The sequence below is a fragment of the Gallinula chloropus genome (genome assembly GCF_964237585.1).
Source record: "Gallinula chloropus genome assembly, chromosome: 5".
Classification (NCBI taxonomy): domain Eukaryota; kingdom Metazoa; phylum Chordata; class Aves; order Gruiformes; family Rallidae; genus Gallinula; species Gallinula chloropus.
Genome location: NC_140090.1, coordinates 46,066,223 through 46,085,851, shown reverse-complemented (window position 1 = coordinate 46,085,851; position 19,629 = coordinate 46,066,223). Strand labels below are relative to the sequence as shown.

The following is a 19,629-nucleotide window of genomic DNA, read 5'->3' as shown; positions in this document are numbered from 1 at the left end:
TGCCCACATTAGCTTAACCTAAATGGACACAGTGCTATTTCCACAGCAACAGCCAGCAGTCAGGGTAAATACTCAGGAGATCTCTACCTTGCCTCTACCATTACCATTTTTACCGTTCACTCGTTTTAAGATACCCCTTTACTATTTCCTCATTCTAAAACAGTACTTTAGCTCTTACTCCCCAATTACTGTGACACCTCAGCAGCACTTTCAAGTCTAGTGTAAGAAGCCAACCTGGCTCTGCAGTCCAGAAATTACATGGTTATTCTCCAATGCATCCGTTTCCTTCAGACATTTCAGCCCTAACTGCTGGAAGACTTTTCAGTCCTTTTCCTGCATCCAAGGCCAGGAAGCACAGCCCCACGGTCTGACAACTGAGGCCATAAAACTGATATTCAATATGACAACTGAGCATTAGGGCCATAAACAAACAACTGCATCAAGGGTTCTGCAAAGCTGCATGGCACAAAGTGCTGATCTTTCATACAATAGATTTTTCTGTTTACACTTAATAATCATTAATGGATCATCTGCGCACCAGGAAGTGCACATTCAAACCAAGTCTAGTTCGTGCTGCCCGCTGACTTGACAGCACTCAGGCCCAGTACTGTACATCATGAAGCCAGATACCAGTCTTTCAATCTCTGTACTTAGCGCAGATCACCACTGACATTTGCAACATCTGCTCTTGTTGCTCTTTACACTCCTTTCCTTTGATACCATGTGTATTAGCAGACCTCTTGTCCCCTCACCCTCCTAGTTCAACATCAGTTTCTTTCTTCCTTTAACATAACTGCCCCTTAGATACTTCACTATAACGTTCCAATATATTACCTAGTCACTCAACAATCAGCTTGTCCAATGAGGCAACCATGTGAGGGGTTTAGCAAACACCTACTTCCACCTGAAGTAATTCCATCACAGAGTAATTTTATGCTGTTCTACTGCTACCTGTAGCACTGGGCATTCGGGCTTTTCACAACAAGGATTGTAACATAACACAAACATATCTAGAAACATTACTAATGTAAAAGTAATGAAAGGCTACAGAAAGACAGGTTCTGCCATGATCTCTGTAAGAGAAGCTCAGTAGCAAGGCTCCTTCTAACTCCAACCTATTCGGTGCACAAAGATTGCAAGCACACATCACCACTTCTACGACATCACGGGAAGATGATCCTTAGAAGAGATGGAGACATGAATGAATTCCACTACGTGCCATTAAGTGGCAGGTTTGTAAAACTGACTTTGCAAAAGTAAGCTTCTAAAAAGGCTTCTGTTATACTGATGGTCTTTGACTAGCATGAAAACCATGATCATTGTCTCATTTCAGCAACTAGCAGGTTAACAGGGTGATTCACACTGGAATTACGCACTCTAACAAAGATTCTTCACAAGCTGTAATCAGAAAGCCTGTAAATACAACTTTCTCTTTACTGAATCTAGCTCAGCATCTGATGGCAGAATCTGAGAGTATCGTTGTTCAAAAGAACAAAAAATGAGATACTGTGTGTGGTCAGAGTCTGTAGGGTAATGTGGAGGAAGACTACTTATTTCATAACAAAGCATGGATCATGCTTGCTAAGAAAGGTCTCATGCAGTTTCCTCTGTAACATTATGGAGGGGTTTCAAAATCCAAAGTGACTGACAGCAAGAGAGCACCACACCAGTCACCTGGCAGGCATTCCTTGCAAACCTCACAGGAAAGGGCTTGAGGCATTCTGAAGTAGTTAATTTTCACCCGGGGCAACATGAATAACTTTAGCCAATCTGTCCTCTCTCAGCAAGCTAGCAGAGATCAAACAGAATCTATACTTGTTTTCCCAGAGCATTTTAGTGGTAACTTTGAAGAAACCCAACGTAAGCGCTTACCTAATAAATGACATGGGTAATGTACCAATAAGACATCACCATCCATATTTATTGGCATCTGAGCAATGCGCTACCAATTCAAACTGACACCCAAAGTCTAAAAACAGGACATATTTTTTGCATTCCAGCTGTTCAGCTGTTTCCTCTCAACTGGGCTTTTCAGCTACCAGAGTGACAGGGCTCTGAAGAAGTTACGATCATGTTTGTGATCCATATGCCATCAGAGCACTTAATTAAGAGAACACAGAAAGAATGACAGCCTCGATGCTTTCAGATCACCAAACACCAAAAGGAGCAAGAATTTGTTTCTTATTTATTAAGCCTTTAAATATAATATTCTGGCACAAATAGACAGAGTTTTAAGACCTTTCCTGAGCAGAAGATTGAAGACAGATAAAAGAATGAACAGGATGCATGGTTTATAACTAAAGAAAACACTAAAAGAGCAGTTACAATTCACTACGTTCTTCCTGAGGTATAATTACATACAAAGGCATCAAAGAACAAGAGCATTTAAAGGTCAACAGAATTTCTTCTGCTTCCACTTAAATGTCAAAAAATTAATGTGTCAGGTGAAATGCCAGGATGTATACCTACCAGATACACAAAAGTGAAACATAACACTTTGAGAATGATGTTTTACTTCAAGATGAAGCTCAAACTCCTGTTCTGCTCCCCACATAGCAGCTCTCATAACGCAGAGGGCACTGAATCAGATAGCTGTGGTGGTTCAGTCCCAGGCAGTGGCTGAGCACCACGTGCCGCTCCAGACTGAGCCTCCATGGGTTGGAATGAGGACAGTTTACCAGAAACACCACAAAGGGGAACAATAGCTGAGCCCCATGGCAGAATTCACGTACACACAGAGCGTGATAACGTAGAATTAACCTTCTTAACTGTTAATTAAAGTAACTAACAGTACTTTACCAGACAAGATGGTAACACTGTGCCTACATGAAGACTGACCCAACACCCCAGCCATACTCAGACCAGAGGAGCACTGGAGCATCCCTCCCCAAACAGCCCCTTTTATAGGGGAGTGATGTCAGTTGGTGTGGAAAGACCCTGGGCTAACTCAGCTCACCTGGGCTGGCCAGAACCAAGATAGCTCTTGACACAGCTTTCCCAGTTGATTCACAGTAACCTAGGCTCAACATTTATTTGCTCATACTTTTAAGATGTGCAAACCCAAGAACACAAACAGACCTGCACTGTTAAAACTGAAAGTTGTACGTGAGAGTCTAACCCTGATGGCCCATGACTTCAAACACTGAATGTTTTGCCTGACTTTGATCTTGCCACATTCATACACAGATAATGGTCTTCCACCTATAACACCAGTATCTGGACCATAGAGTTCCAGGTTGGAAGGGACCTCAAGGATCACCTGCCCAACCTTTCATAGCAAAAGCTCACCTGGCTCTTGAAAGTGTCCAATGTTGGGAACTCCAGCACTTCCCTGGGGACATTATCCCAGTAACTAAATGAAAATGTTGTGAAAATTTTTCCTCTTGTGTCCAACCCACGTCTCCCCAGGAGTAACTTGCAGCCATTGCACCTCATCTTTTCCATGTGAGGCCCTTGTAAAAAGGGAGTCCCCATCTTCTCTGGAGCCACCCTTTAAGTACTAAAACGCAGTAATGAGGCCTCCCCTAAGCCTTCTTTTCTGAAGGATGAACCCAATTCTCTCAGCCTTTCCTCCCATGGCAGTTGATTTTTGAGAAATATAGCAGGTTTTGGGAAAACCGTGACTTCTAAGTTCAGACACAGTTACAGTTTCAGAATACTTTCAGTTCAGCCATGGGACCAAGCGCCTTTCTCTGCGCCAGAATAAGGAGCAGAACTAGGTCAACATATTTTTCCCTCCGCACTGGGCACACGTACCAGGTCTCAGCAGAAACCTTGCTGGTACCTCCCCCAAGAGCTTTTACCCCGCTTCCCCCTTCGCGGGGCAGGGAAGCCGCACGGGAAGTCCCCCCGCTCTCAGGGGAGCGGGAAACAACCTAACGGAGCGGCGGGCCTGGCAGGGCTCAGGAGGCGACCCGGCATGGTCCGCCCGCTCCTCTCGGCCCTCACAAATACCCGGCCACCGCGGCCCCAGGGGTCCTGCCCCGCCGGCGGGAACAGGAGGGCAAGGCCCGCGCCGCCACTTCCCACCGCCGCCTCACGGCCCCTGCCCGCACTCACCCTTGTCGAGGGGCTGCGTGAGCTCGGCCCCCACATCTTCCTCGGCCGCATCGCCGACGGGCTTCAGCGGCACGGGCACGAAGAGAGAGGTGTCCGGGGCCCGCGAACCGCTGTCGCTGCCGTTCCCGCCGACCGAGGAGGAGGAGACGGCGGCGGCGGGCAGCCGGGGGGCTGGTAGGCGGGCGGCGGCGGCTCCCCCATGGCGGAGGACCGGCCCCACGCGCCCTGGGAGCCGCAGCACCGACCACGCGCACCGCCTCATCGGCAGCGAAGGGCAGCAGTGGCGGCGCGCAGCTCGCGCGTCATCGGGCGGCGACCGACCATCCCCGCGCAGGCGCAGCACCGCCCCCAGGCCGGCGGCAGGAAGGAAGGAGGCTGAGGCGGGGTTAGAACACAGCTGTTTAATAGAGCAGCTCGGCACGGTGCCTGCGTACGATACACGGGTGGGTACATACAATCAACTTTTCCAAATCTCTCGCATCAGTCCCGGTTACAACATGCAAGCGACCATGAAAATATTTGGCTTCTCACTTCAGCTCGTTGAGTTTCTGCACAGGCACTTACATGAGGGGATCAATGGCTCCCGGGCAAAGATACCCGCATTACAGGCGTCCCGGCATCCAGCAGAGAGCCGGGGTCTGCTGCATCAAAGTGCCACAGTAAGAAAACAGTTCTCACAGAAATGTAATTCAGGTATTCACTTACTCACAAAGTAAGGTTACCAGTGACACTTGCACCGGAATTGATAAGTCTTGGTTTAAAGGCCAAGGGAACCACAAGCACAAGTAGCCTTCCACACAGCAGGCTTCGCTTTAGGCCCAGAGCCCGCACTTGGGGATGCTCAGGTGCAAACAGATGAAGGTTAATTCCTTTTAGGCTACTTCTTTGAACACTAAATGCATATGAGATGATCATGAGGAGTGGTCTGCTGTGCCGGACAAGCTCCTAGCAGTCTTAAGGCTTGCCTTGTGCCAAAATATCTTTCCAGAAACCCAGGAAAAGCTTGTTTGCTCTCCTAACAGGCCCAGAGACACTGGGCAGCAAAGGGCAGGCATCTCCTGTGGATGCTTTGCCTCTCCTGTCAGGACAGCGAGGGCACAGACAGCAAAGACAACAGAAGCATGATGCCAGGAAGAACCACAAAGTGTCATGTATTTGTGAAAATAATCAATGCAGCCAGCATTGTTTCGTCAGTAAGAGATAATGACCTTCAAATACTTTACCCACTCACCCCCTGAAGGTGAAATCACAACATCTTCTCTACAGTCATTAGTTGTGGTAGGGAGAGAAGTGGGGAAGGGAGGGCAAACATTATCTCCTACTGACAGACTCAAAGCTTCTTAGAAACCTTGGTAAGGTGTCTGAAGGCTCCACAGTTATCATAGTCATAGTGCATATTTCATGCAGTTTCAGTTAAACCCTGCCTAACATAGTAATTAGAAGTCTTAGGACAAACTCACCTCGATTTTTAGTGTGATTTAGTCAGTTGTGGCTTAGTTTCAAAGCAAAACAAATGCAAATAAGCAACATCAGAAAGAAACATGCAATAAACAACATGAGAGAAGGGAAATGCTTTAGTCTATGTTGTATAGGTGATCAGCAAAAATCAAATACACCAGCCTACCATGCATGGAAATAACTAGATTTAAGCTTACGCATAGCCAAGTGCATATAACCTTATCAAATAAAAGTACATGTGCAGTATAAAATAGTAGCTTAAGAAAGTTCCAGTGTTTGAAAAAGCACTTTATTTTAAATGTATATACATACTTGAACGTTTAACTGAAGAACGCTTTAGTAGCATGGTAAATGCAGCACTGCGAGATGAAGGAAGACAGTTGTAATGGGAATTTTGACCTTCTTTTCCCACAGGCTGCTGCCATCTTTAACCTGCTGAAGCATCGTGAAGTTCTTCTCCTTAGACTAGTTCACATTTCAGGCTGCTCAGCAGATGCTTGTGATTCTGGATATTCAAATCGCTGGTGAAAGTTTGTTCGTTGCTTTCTCAGCTTCTCAGGAGCTCTTCTCCATAAAATTATTTCCTATTTGAGGAAGCAAACACTTTTGAAACCACCACTTACCATTAACACAGCAGTGTCAACTATCTTAAGTTCCTGAGAGGGAAAGACTTCGGGGGGGGGGGGGGGGGGGCGGGGGGAAGGAACAGGAAGAAAAGCAACTAACACACTAGAAAAAAAAAACCTCCTCTGCATCATCACAACTTACAGAACAGCACAGTACACATGGAAAGTAACAGAAAAATGACACAATTAAGCTTACAAAGGTAAGTGATCAGGCAGTAACTACATGTATCAGCCCTTAGAAGGCACCTCTTCCTTAACTTCCTACTAACAACTTAGATACTATTGAAGAGTCCAGAGTTTTTCTTCCTCCTTTTTTCCAAAAGCCAGAGCCCACCACAGCCACTGTATCCAGTTACCTTTTGTTTTCCACATTTCATTAAACAGCCTCGTTATTCTTTAAAAGGAAGATTCTGACCTAATCCACATAGCTTCATTCCAGTGATCCTTTTCACCTTTCCCTTCCTCAGCATCACCTCAGCTTTTATTACATTTTCAGTCAAATGTCTTAGGCCTTACAAGTTTGCACCTGGGCTAATCCTGGGAAAGGAAACCCATCTGCAGCAGCTTAAGCAAGCAAGCAAATGCATGCAACCCTTAGCTCATTTTATCCACCCAGCATTTTGCCTGGATATTGAGAATACAAAGCATTTCTATGGCACTGAGCACCTGCAAAAAGTGATTCCTACAGACCATACCTGTTGTTTGAAGTATCGTCTGTCTTCTTCATCCACAAGCACTAGATTTAAGAAGTACCTCACTGAAAATTTTTTGTTCACATCCCTCATTGTTGGAGTTGGGTCATAGCCTGCTAAGAACAGTCTTATAGGAATTGATTCACCTTAAAGGAGAAAGTTTTAATTAGTTCCTTAAAACTGGATGCCATTAATGCAGTTACAGAAGACTCACAGAATAAAAGCAGTTTCCCCAAACACTGTCCGTGCTCCTTGGTTAAAGGAAAAAAACCAAACACAAGAACACACACCACCAAAACCATCACAAACATCACACTGAGCACAGCAGCCAGTGCGAAACCAGAAGTGGGAACTTTCTCAGTAAAAGCATGGTAGCCAGGCAAGACAAAGTGATCAGTATCTTGAACTCTCTGAAGCTCATCTATACCACGGAATCAGGTTTGAAACCAAGCGATAAAGGAATCGGTCATAGAATTTCCAGTGGTAGCTTAGGGTAAAGCTTGCCAGGTTCCCAGGTGAAATGCCCTAAGTCAATAAATGCTGGCTGCGAATAGGAAAATCCACTGTCATTTCTGCAGCCCATGGAGAAGTGTGGTTTCTCCAAGAAAAATTTATACAAATCATTTCTTATCCAGACTTTTTTTAAATGCAGCTTTAACTCAAAACATTTACCCTTTAAGACAAGCACAGTTATTTACCTTTAACTGGTGCACCATCCATTATTTCATACTTTGCAATTGTTTCAGTCTCTGTTGTAGTGCTGGGCCCTGATGAAAGAAGTTTTCACTGTGAGAACACACACTTTCATTTTAAGTGTTTATAAAGCTTTATCACAGCAATTTCTACTCTGCAACACTTAAATTACACAAGATGCTTTTTTTTTTTTTGGTCTTTATCTTGCATGTAAGTTACACACAGCTAAAGCAAGCAAAACCCTCTCCCAGGCAAAGCTCTCTCCTTGCCACACTGACACAGAAGAGGCCATAGCCAGTGCTTCAAAGGAGCCCTGAGTATGACGGCATTAAATAAGGGACAAAGCATGCAGGGTAGGACTTGGAAACAGTTCTGTTTGGCAGGCAGTGCTAGATACTTTAAGCCATGATCAGACAAAAATCTGAAGGAGTATCTCCAAGCACAAGAGCCACCTTTCTCTAGAGCCTAGGATGGAGAAGCCAGAGTGCTTGAGTTAGCCACAAAAGCCAACAATAAAGTAGAGCTTTCTGCCCACCGTCTATTGCTATGAACACCTCCTCATTCTCCACATGAGCAGGTCACTAGCGCCCCCACCGCCGGGGAAGGAATTCACAAGCCCCAGCTCTTACTGCCTTCCTATGTGAAGGGCGTAACAAGCCTGATCTGCAATAACCCAGCTGTTTCTGCTTCAAAGCCTCTTGGTGTTTTCATCATATCAGCTTTAGGCTGACTGAACGTGACACTCAGGATAATCTTTACTAAGCCCACTTGACCAGCTAACATTATCAGAGGCAAGAGGGTCTTCAGGATGCATTTTACACATTTTCCCTTGTTCTATCAAGGCTGCTTAAGCCACTGCATATTTATGCCTGAGTTCCGTTAACGATGGTTCACATTTGTGAAGCTAGCCCCACACTCAAGAGTCCCAGAACCACGCAACAGACCTTCGGTTGACTACATATGATTACCAAAGCACAAAATGCAAGTGGTAGTCAAACACCAGTGAGAAGAAAGCACGTGGAACACCATTTTAGCCAAAGCTGCAACTATTGACTTCACTCTCCAGGTCTGCTCAACCAGCATACAAGCTGCCATTTCTTTTTGGACTTTCTTTCTCTTACCAATTCCAGTGATCTCCTTTTTGATCAGCTGCAACTCCATGTGCTGAATTTTTATTCTCACTAAGAGGAAATAAATTTTTCCAACAATCACATCCTTTAAGTGATACCTTCAAAAAAAAAACAAAACCAAAATGGGCATTTTCATTAACAAATAAACGTATTTTTAACACCTTCTTGAAAAGAGTTACACAGGCAGTTACCTTATGTGGGTTGTTAATTACTCAGAGCTTGCTTCCCCACTGAGCTAAGCATCTCAGCCAGAGCAGTGCAATTAGGACCTTTCCATCACTGCACTATTAGTAAAGGAAGCACCATAGTTATATTCAAAAAGCTTAAAGGCAGAAATCAAGTCTTTGATATTTGCTAGCAACCTTCCTATAGTTACTGAAGGCAGAACAGACAAGCATTCCTCAAAAGGCTACTGGGTAATGAGTAACCAAACAGCTCAACACAATAAAACAATAGTTTAAGTTATTAACTCCTCAGATATCAGGTTGTTCATCAAATATGACATACTCTACCTTTTTATCCCAAGACATTACTTGACTGTGTTTCATAGTAAATTACACTTACTTTGACTTGTTGTATTCAAACTCTATATGAAGACAGTCCTCAATGCCTACTTCCATTTTAATAGAGTTGTTTACATCTGGGTATGTAGCAAGCTGGTGCACAATCAGATCAGATTCTTTCACCAAGTCTGACAGCCGTCTGACTATTGTCACTTTTAGAAAATACCTAGGAAGAAAGCCACCAAGTTAGCCATAATTATTCAGAATTGCATAAGTAGAAGTCCTTATGCTCTGAACTACAAGTATTCTTTGAAAGGCAAAGAATACATTCTCTTAAGACTATGCAGAAGAGAATAAGAGAAAACATTTACAGGTGGAAGTGTGGAGGAAGCATTGATTGGTTGTATTTGGCATTCTTTAAATGAGACATGAACTGTTTCCACTTGATTAAACAGAAAGAATTTGACCTACGCAAACAACACTGAGCAACTCCAAATAAAGCAGAAAAGACAACATTACAACCCAATCTCAACAACTCCAATCAAGTCACACTAGCTACTGGCTGTTACATGTCTGATTTGAAATCCAAAAGGAGGAAGGGGCAGGCGGACAGGGCAGTTGCCAAATTATGAACTTACTGTAGGGGAGAGAAGGTTTAATAGGTACAAACCTCAGTCTGACATTGGCACCAATGTAGGATTCATATGGCTTCTCAACCTGCATGAATTCAAAGTCATAGCTTCTGCTTTGGGTCAGTTCTCCAGGTAAGGCCAGTTCCTTCACTAAGTTTACAAATTCATGAGTATTGCTTTTGTCATTGAAGAGCTCTAAAGTTTGGGAAGTTAACAGAAAATATGTTTCAATGTTCGTTTTCAGCAAACAAAACTGTTTCTAATTTAGCAGAAGCGGGTGGGAGAGGACAAGAGAAGCAACTGATTCAAGTTACTTGTATCAGACCAAGCATTTTATCCAGTTTTTCAAATTTTGCTTACTGTAGACTGCTGAAACTGAAGATATCTCCGGAGCTAACCACAATGAACAGAACACATATTTAAAAGTTTCACTGCCATGGCTTTTATTTTTTTTAATGACAGTTTAGCTAACTTTAATAAGTACTTCTTGCCTTGCATTCTCTGCAATTAGCAGCGCTTGATTCTGGCTTCCAGCCTTCATTGCCGAAGGAACAAAAACCTAAGCAACATCAAGATCAGCTCAATTGGGACAAGCTGGTGTTTCCAACTGGTATCCTGCAGATCAGCAACACCTATCAAATGGCTTATTACTACTGCTGGTCTACAGCCAAATGGCTTATTATGACCACTGGCCTAAGTCAGTCATTTGGAAACAAGTTCTTAACACATAAGCACAGACACACCAGTTTCACAGCGACAGCATCTTTTGTCCTCAGGCCATCATTATTAATCATTATTAATAATGTCATCATTATTAATCTCTAGATCTGCGTTGTGGAATTCTATCAAAGATAAAACTTAGAAAGGTAGAAAAATATTAACATTGCCATAAAAATCCCAAATGCTTTAGCATACAGAAAGAAACTTTGCTACAATTCACAACTGAAAATACCAGACAAGAACATTAGCAGTATCTGGCTTCTAGAAACTGCAGCTTTCCAGAAGACAGTAAATGAACTAAACACACCAACTCCACAGTTTATCATTTCCAATTTAATAGAAACCGACAGTAACTAGTAACCGGCTATTTTCTAATAGGACTACAACAGATGCAAGGTGTACTTTGTTTTCTGCAACAAGCATTTATATGATACAAAGTTTCATTACTATTGCCTATCCAGTGCTTTTTGTGCTAGTCAGAAAGTTGTACTCTGAGGATTAAAATACCTCTTTGGCATGCAGCTGGACATAGCCCCCCAAGTAGTGGGGAGACAGATCACACTACTGCAATGCTTTGTGTATGTATGAGGATGAAATTTGAAGAATGACTTCCAAGGGGACAGCAAAGGCAAACAGCCCTTTCAGAGAGGGGAAGAATTCCAGCATCAGCCTAAGAGTGCAGAGATTATACCTCAACCAGTAAGGAGTTAGATGTGATCAAGATTCTTCATAGTTCAATTCTAACCAGACTTAGATATAGTCATAAGAAAGTTACATTTTTAAAGTCAGCACCACATTATCTTGCTAAAAAGCACAGAGAGCCTCTAAAGCATCAATACTGTTTTAAGTTAATGGTATAAAACTAGGTTTTAGAAAGTCAACCACCAAAGGATTTTTAGAAGTATTTTGCTATAAGCTATGCTGTCATTTCTTTTCTATGTATCTTCTTTTTAAGAGACAGAACTAAAGACCCCAAGATTAGTATTCAGAAGTCTCTATTGGTTCTTAATCAAACTCGTAACCAGTCTTAGACAGACTGAATACTCACCATCCCCATTCTCCTATCTTCTCTCCCAATGACTTACTGACTAGCACAAATTCTTACATCAACTGCATTAAAATGAGGATATAATCTTCCTTTGGCTCTTGTCATCCACTAACCTGACCAAGTTGCAAAATTTGAGCCAAACTGCCGACAGTCACAAATGCCAAGTTCCATAAGCCACACACATCTAACATCCCCCTTATGGCTTAAACTCACCAATTTGTCCTACAAATTCAATTCTAATTCCTTGGTGCTCTAGTCTCTTCCCATACTGCTTAAAGGAGATGTTCACCTACCAAGGCAAAAAAGAAACAGTTAATTTTTTTTCCTCAACACTTTCACTCCTCAGACATGATCTCAGTAAAAAGGAAAACATGTTACTATATGCCTAAGAAAACTGAGACTTCACAAAGCTACCTGAGCTTGAAAGCAACCAAATCAAACAGCTGATTATGAAATCATGCATTACCAAGGCGCCACTAAAGCATTTAAGAAAAATCTAATCATCCACAAGAGAGAATTTAATAAGCAAGCTTGAAACTTTCAAGTTCCAAAATTAAGAATCCAAGTCAGAGCTTCGGCGGAGTTTGCATAAGCCAGTCATGACCCTCTTGACATCTTTGAAGGCAGAAAGCTTCAAAGCATTTTCTGAGACTCATTTGGAAGTCCAAAAAAGAACTGCCACAAGATGAATTCCTTTCAAGTCAAGTGAACTTAAGTCCCCTCCTTAGCAAACAGCTAAGTATTTCATTAGAGAAGTCAGTGAAAAAGAACAGATAATGAAACCTACTATCAAGATCCTCATTTGTGAATTGGTTTCTCATAAACAGACCTCTCCTCACAACAAAAGATCCCATGAGGTTACCTTCTGCGGGAAGTTGCATTTATAATGTTTCCTTATGAGGTAGCAATGACCAGGGAAATTCCTATACTTTAAAATCCAGTACATCACCAGCATCCAAGCAGGAATTAAACAACCTGAACAATCTTTGAGGTGAAAAGGAAAAGAGAGGTAGATGAACCAAACTCCCTATCTGCTTTTTAGGAAAGATAGGCTAGGGCGGCAAGGTGGAGGAGTTGCTCTTTATGTGAGAGAGCAGCTAGAATGTATTGAACTCCACCTCGGGAAGGATGATCCATCAGTTGAGTGCTTGTGGGTAAGAATCAAGGGGCAGGCAAGTGTGAGTGACACTGTTGTGGGTGTGTACTACAGGCCCCCTGATCAGAAGGAGCGAGTTGATAGTGCATTCTACAAGCAGCTAGAAGTAGCCTCGAGATCCCACGCACTGGTCCTTATGGGGGACTTCAATTACCCAGATATTTGCTGGGAAAGCAACAGGGCCAGTCGTATGCAGTCTAGACAATTTCTGCAGTGTGTAGAAGACAATTTCCTGCCACAGATGGTGCAGGAAACTACAAGGGGAGGGCGGGTACAGGACCTTGTTTTTACCAACAAGGAGGGACACGTTGGTGAAGTGAAGGTCGGGGGCAGCTTGGGACAAAGTGACCATGCAATGGTTGAGTTCAAGATCCTGAGTGGAAGAAGCAAGCCAAAAAGGAGGATAGCTACCCTGAATTTTAGAAGAGCAAACTTTGATCTCTTCCGCAACCCAATAGGAGCTATCCCTTGGGCTACACTGTTAGAAGGTAAGGGAGCCTGTGAGAGCTGGGTAGCATTTAAACAGCGCTTCTTCCAAGCCCAGGACCGGTGCATCCCTTTGAGCAAGAAATGGGAAAGAGAGGCAGAAGACCTGCATGGATGAGCAGGGAGCTAATGAGTAAACTCAAAGGGAAGCAGAAGGTCTAGGAATTGTGGAAAAAGGGTCTCAGCACCTGAGAAGAATATAGGAATGTGGTCAGGACCTGTAGGGATACAACTAGGAAGGCTAAAGCCCACTTGGAATTGAAACTGGCAAGGGACATAAAGGATAATAAAAAGGGGTTTTTTAGATATGTGAATAGTAAGAGGATGACCAGGGATAATGTGGGTCCCTTGCTGAATGAGGTGGGTGTCCTGGTAACGGGGGATGCTGAGAAGGTGGAGATACTGAATGCCATCTTTGCTTCGGTCTTCACTTCAAAGGCCCCTCGGGACCCACAGACACTGGAAGAAAGTAATAGAGTTTGAAATGAAGAGCTTCCCTCTGGTTGAGGTGGGGCTGGTCCAGGAGCATCTCAAAGGGATTAACACACATAAATCCATGGGCCCGGATGGGATGCATCCACGTGTGCGGAGGGAGCTGGCGGAAGTGATTGCAGAGCCACTTTCTATCCTCTTCGACAGGTCTTGCAGAACAGTAGAAGTGCCTGGTGACTGGAGGATAGCCAGTGTGACTCTGGTCTTTTAAAAGGGCAAGAAGGAGAATCCCAGCAACTATAGGCCAGTCAGCCCCACTTGTGTCTCTGGAAAGGTGATGGAACAGCTTGTTCTGGATGCCATCTCCAAGCAGTTGGAAGAGAAGGTCATGAGGAGTAGCCAGCATGGATTCACCAAGGGAAGATCATGCTTGACCAATCTCATAGCCTTCTATGATCTCATCCCTGGCTGGGTGGATGGAGGGAGAGCAGTGGATGTCATCTACCTTGACTTCAGCAAGGCTTTCAATACTGTCTCCCATGACGTCCTGATAGCAAAGCTGAGAGAGCACGGGACAGATGAGTGGACAGTGAGGTGGGTTGAGAATTGGCTGTCGGACCGAGCTCGAAGGGTGGTGATCAGTGGAGCAGAGTCTGGCTGGATACCTGTGACTAGCAGTGTTCTCCAGGGCTCGGTGTTGGGTCCGGTCCTGTTTAATATCTTTATTGACAACCTAGATGAGGGAATTGCATCCACCCTCAGCAAGTACGCCGATGATACAGAGCTGGGAGGAGTGGCTGACACGCAGGAACACTGCGCTGCCATCCAGCGAGACCTGGACAGGCTGGAAAGCTGGGCAGGGAGAAACCAGATGAGGTTCAACAAAAGCAAGTGTAGAGTCTTGCACCTGGGAAGGAGTAACTGCTTGTATCAGTACAAGCTGGGGAATGACCTGCTGGAGAAGAGCTCTGTGGAGAAGGACCTGGGGGTCCTGGTGGATGACAGGTTGGCTATGAGCCAGCAGTGTGCCCTGGTGGCTAAGAGAGCCAATGGGATCCTGGGGTGCATCGGGAGGAGTGTGGACAGCAGGTCAAAGGAGGTGATCCTCCCCCTCTACTCTGCCCTGGTTTAGGCAGTGTGTCCACTTCAGAAGTGTATACCACTTCTGGGCTCCCTGGTATAAAAAAAAAGACAGGGATCTCCTGGAAAAAATCCAAAGGAGGGCTACAAAGATGATGAAGGGCCTGGAGCATCTCCCCTATGAGGAAAGGCTGAGTGAGCTGGGACTGTTCATTCTAGAGAAAAGAAGACTAAGGGGGGACCTTATTAATGTTTATAAATATCTGAAGTATGGGGTGCAGGGGGAAATGCCCAGCCCCTTTTCAGTGGTCTGTGGAGACAGGACAAGGGGCAATGGCTGCAAGTTGGAGCACAGGAAGTTTCGCACGAACATGCGGAAGAACTTCTTCACAGTGAGGGCGACAGAGCCCTGGAATAGGCTGCCCAGGGAGGTGGTGGAGTCTCCATCTCTGGAGATATTCAAGACCTGTCTGGACACCTGAGTGATATGTCCTAGGGAGCTGCTTAGGCAGGGGGCTAGACCCAATGATCTCTCGAGGTTCCTTCCAACCCCTATGATTCTATCTCAGCCCGCTTGCACCTGTGTTAGTCAAAACACACCAGACACCTCTCAGCAGCAGCTGATACAAGCAGTAAGTCCTCAGGCCAAGTGAACACAGGAAAGCTACTTCCCTCAGTTTCACAAGTTTGATGCTCATCTTGTGACAGTTTCAAAACACTGAAATGACCTTTCTAGAGAACCAAGCTCTGAACATGCAGATCTAAAGAGCAAGAAGCTGCCCAGTAACAACAGGTCAGTCAAGATTGAAGCAGGTATTTAAAATTAAAAGTCCATTTCAGAAGCCAATGGCTCATGTTTCTTGGAGGAAAAGTGATTCATAACAAAAATACGCAGAGAACAAGAATGGCTCCAGAAAAAACAGAGTGACCACAAGGAATTTCTAGGTACAATACTGAAAGTGGAGGAATCCCTCTGGCAATCTCAGCTACCTTTTTTTCCCCCCCCCTCCCCCAACAAGAAAAACTCTTGACTCAGGACCCAGCTGAGCATCATGTGTGGCTCCTCTGATGCAATTCCAGAAGCCACTGCAGGGCATGAAATGCAAGGCTTAGCTTCAGGGTATGCAAAACCAAGCTGGCTGCACAGGCAAAGTTATGTTACATGTGCTGGATTGTGGACTTTGGAGTTCAAGGGGAAATGGGAAGCTGAGGATCAGGGAGATCCAGTTTGCAATGGTTTTCCTGTCAGAAGCAACTGACAGGATGCACATAGTTGCACAAAAAAGCTTATTCATAAATACAAGATGACCAGAAACAAACTGGTCTACTATTCAAAACATTCACTTTCATCAGTTGCCTGAATGACTGTGGTAAAAGAGATCACATATAGGAAAACATTGTTCCCTCTTCGAATAACATCACAAGCAGAAACTGCAGCTCTTGCTTACACCAGGTTTTCACGTTGGTATGTGGTTACTGGCATGTAAACACATTCAGTAATTAATTAACAGGCACTTAAAAAAAAATAAATTACCTTTCCTGAAACAGATTCTCCATCATAGAAGAGAAAATGCTTTTCTACTTTTCCATCTTCCGTTTTGATTTCCGCTGTTTTTCGAGTTTCAGCATCATTAAGAATAACATCAATCTCACAAACGGGACCGAAAAAGCCTCCAAGAAAACTCTGGAATAACAAGAATCAGATAAGTTACTACACAGTGAACATGCCATTTTAGACATGATATTTATGTCTAGCTGTACACTATGCATAGGGGAAAACACTCGTGCTCCCAGGAAGTTAAAAAAGCCATTATGTATGAGAAATAGCGATGACAAAAGACAGTTGTTCATCTAGCAAATAACTAAAATCATGTCAGTACCAAACAGCGACAGCTCTTAAAAGAATGTTTCTAAAAACGTAAACAGTAGAATTACCAGTATTACTACTACACTAGAATATTAACAGTTATTTAAAACACTACTGTTGCAAATACAATTCCAGGTTCTGTCTCTGCAAAGCTGTCCATCAGGGCTTCACTTTAAAAAAATAACCATTTTTAAAATCACACTGCTAAAAAACTGAGTATCTTTTAACAAGTGTATTCCACCTTGTTTAGGAGTTGAGACATTGCTTTATACCCACTGCAACTTACTGCACAAACAGCAGTAACAAGGATTACCAGAAGCAGTTGGAATACCAGGGCGAAGCAGTACAACACCAGGGGATATAACACAAGGCCTAAAGCATCTCCCAGTGTGGCAAAGGGGGACACACACTTATTTGCTGTCTCTGCCTACACCCCATAGTTCTCTTAGCAAATGAAGAGAGCACTAGCAGGTTCACAAGGCAGCAGTTCATGCAGTCTCCGCTAGCTACACACTTTGCCATCTGATAACGTTGATGTTACAGGTTTCCCTGGAACACTGCTTCAGGCACCAATCCATTACCAGCATTACATGTTTGCCCTCACCAACATTTAAGAATCACGAACTTCTGACCAGCACCAAACAAGAATCTAAAGAAGACCATCCTTTGACCCTGCACAAACATTTCTTACAAGAAGCTGCAAAACACGCTAGTGGCTCTGCAGGAAACTCAACAAGGTTAGTACAAAAGCCCATGTTTCTCCAAAGTATTAGGCACTAATCTGCTTTGATGGACTGAAGCAGACAACTATTTTTGGCCAGGGGGCGGGAGCTTGGGTGGGAGAGAAATTACACTATGCTCTCAACAAAAGCATCCACTTCAACTGGGTGAAACAGGAATTCTCTAAGAACACATTTCAAAACATTCTGGGGACATGAAGTTTGAAATAGCAACAAAAAGCCTAGAACTTCATCTGAATGCTGCTGCCTACCAGTAAGAACACAGAGTAACTTTTTGCTTAGCCACCCAAGTCAAGCAAAGGTATGGTGCAATGTTGAGCTATAAACCAGCAATTCACACAAGACTAAACTGGCTTTGTATTTGTTCAGACAGCAAACAGCCCTAGCTCAATCCATACAGAACTGTGACTGAAACCTAGATGTATCTATTGAGATGATCTATCAGAAGCAGCACATGAACAAGGTGGTCAAACAAGACCAAACGGACTCCAAGCACCTGACAAGCACATATTTGCATTAAGTGCTGAAGCAAGAAAGGAATTTTTTTAAAATGACCACATACTAGAACCATTCTTGATTTTTCACTCCTACAGAAGGGGGAGAGATGAAGAACATTTCAACAAGAACTCCAAATCTTTAGACTATTTTAAACTGTTGCACAAGTTACTTTGGGGCATACATCTATTTACACTTACCCCCAGCAAAGCAGCACATTACCTTTAGGTAAATATTATACAAGATATATAATATTTACAGTACCTTTCAAATTCTAAATCTGTTGCATCATTTAAAGTAGTCAGTCAGACCTAACATTGGTAAGACTTCACTTCTCACAGACAATTTCATGAATATTTCAACTGTACCCCTTAGAGATTACCCATGATCTCATCCAGAAAGGACAAAAACATATGGAATAAAGAAATCAACAGCTGGTATCTCCTCCAGTTGCTATCGAAGACACTGCTGCGGGGAAGCTATGCAAAACAAGAAGTATTTTAAGAAGCTATCATATGGCTCATTATGTTACAGCTTAAGAAAATGAAGACGGAGAACTAAGCTTTTAAGAAGCTGGACAAATGGTCAGCTATGTTCATGGTTTCATGCAGAAGACAAATGCTGAAGATTTTGCTACATCAGGATTGAAACCAATCTTGCATTCAGTCCTTACATGTTACAGCTGTACTAAAGGACTTGTAGGACTCCCTGCAGCTGGTAAGTGCAGAAACCCCAGCCTCAGCTGCACACAAAGCTCTAAAAAGCTTTTGCACATCCAACAGAGATGCATGATAAGGAATCCACACACTTCAAAGGCCAAAGGGCATCGGTCTAGCAGATTCTGTAAAACATACACTTTAAAAACCTATACATCGCAGCACACCAAGCACTTTGCCTAGGCCAAACCTGCTAGGCAAAAGGCAGCCACTGTTCCAGCAGCCCAGAAGGATCGCTACCAAGCGCTGTCATTTTAAGCGCTGCCTCACAGGACTGCTGAAAGATTCTGTGCTGTTTCCAGGACTATCACATGCACCTTTCCCAAAGCCCGTCCGACACCGGCTGCGCAGGGAACACGGAAGCCGAGTTTCACGACTAAACCCCGCGGGCATGTGCGCACAGAGCAGGGGCAGGGCACCACGCCAAGCCCTCAGCCATAAATTACGCTAAGAACACTCCAAACCTTCTGCTTATCTCGCTCTCGCCCCAAAGCCGCTCGGCCAGCTCTCCTCCGAGCCCGAGCCCGGTTCCCTCCCCGGAGGGATCCCACCTGGTACGGAGCGGTCGCTGCCAGGCCCGGACGCAGCTCGGGGTGGGGGGGGCGGGCGACATGACGCAGACCGGGGAGGGGGCGGCTAGGCCGGCGGCGGAAGTCACCGGGCGCTCCGAGGCCGGGCCGGGGGAAAAGGGGAGGGACAACCGGTGGCGCCGGAGGGCAAACCGCGCCCGGCCGGGCGGCTCTCCTCACGGAGAGCCCGGAGCCACAGGTGGGGAGGAAGAGAGGCACCGCCCGGCTGCGCTCAGGCCACCGCCTCAGACGGCGGGCGGCGGCGCGCGGCGCGGCGCGGTAACGGTCCCGCGTACCGGCGCGGTAACGGCCGCCCCTCGCGCACTCACCATGGTGCGTACCCCTCCGCAGCCGTCTCCCGGCCCGCGCCCCTGTCATGTGACCTTAGAGCCAGCCACGCCACGCCCCACACCGCACGTGACCGCCCCCGTCCCCTCCTCCTTCCGCCTTCCCGCCGCCGCCCCCCCAGCTCAGTACCCGCCGAGAGTCGGCCCGGACCGAGGCTGCGGGTGCGCATGCGCGGCAGG

The 19,629-nt window shown here is 44.9% G+C and overlaps 1 protein-coding gene across 1 annotated transcript; it reads right to left on the bottom strand.

Moving 5' to 3' along the window:
• Positions 1-5,797: 5,797 nt before the first annotated feature.
• On the bottom strand, positions 5,798-19,503 carry VPS26A (VPS26 retromer complex component A). The gene is made up of 9 exons (XM_084265696.1): positions 19,432-19,503; positions 16,250-16,399; positions 11,775-11,850; positions 9,832-9,988; positions 9,223-9,387; positions 8,650-8,756; positions 7,534-7,602; positions 6,839-6,981; positions 5,798-6,101 (listed from the first exon to the last, which is right to left on the bottom strand). The coding sequence occupies exons 1-9, from the start codon at positions 19,432-19,434 to the stop codon at positions 5,988-5,990; spliced, it is 984 nt and encodes a 327-aa protein (XP_084121822.1). The 5' UTR covers positions 19,435-19,503; the 3' UTR covers positions 5,798-5,987.
• Positions 19,504-19,629: the final 126 nt, after the last annotated feature.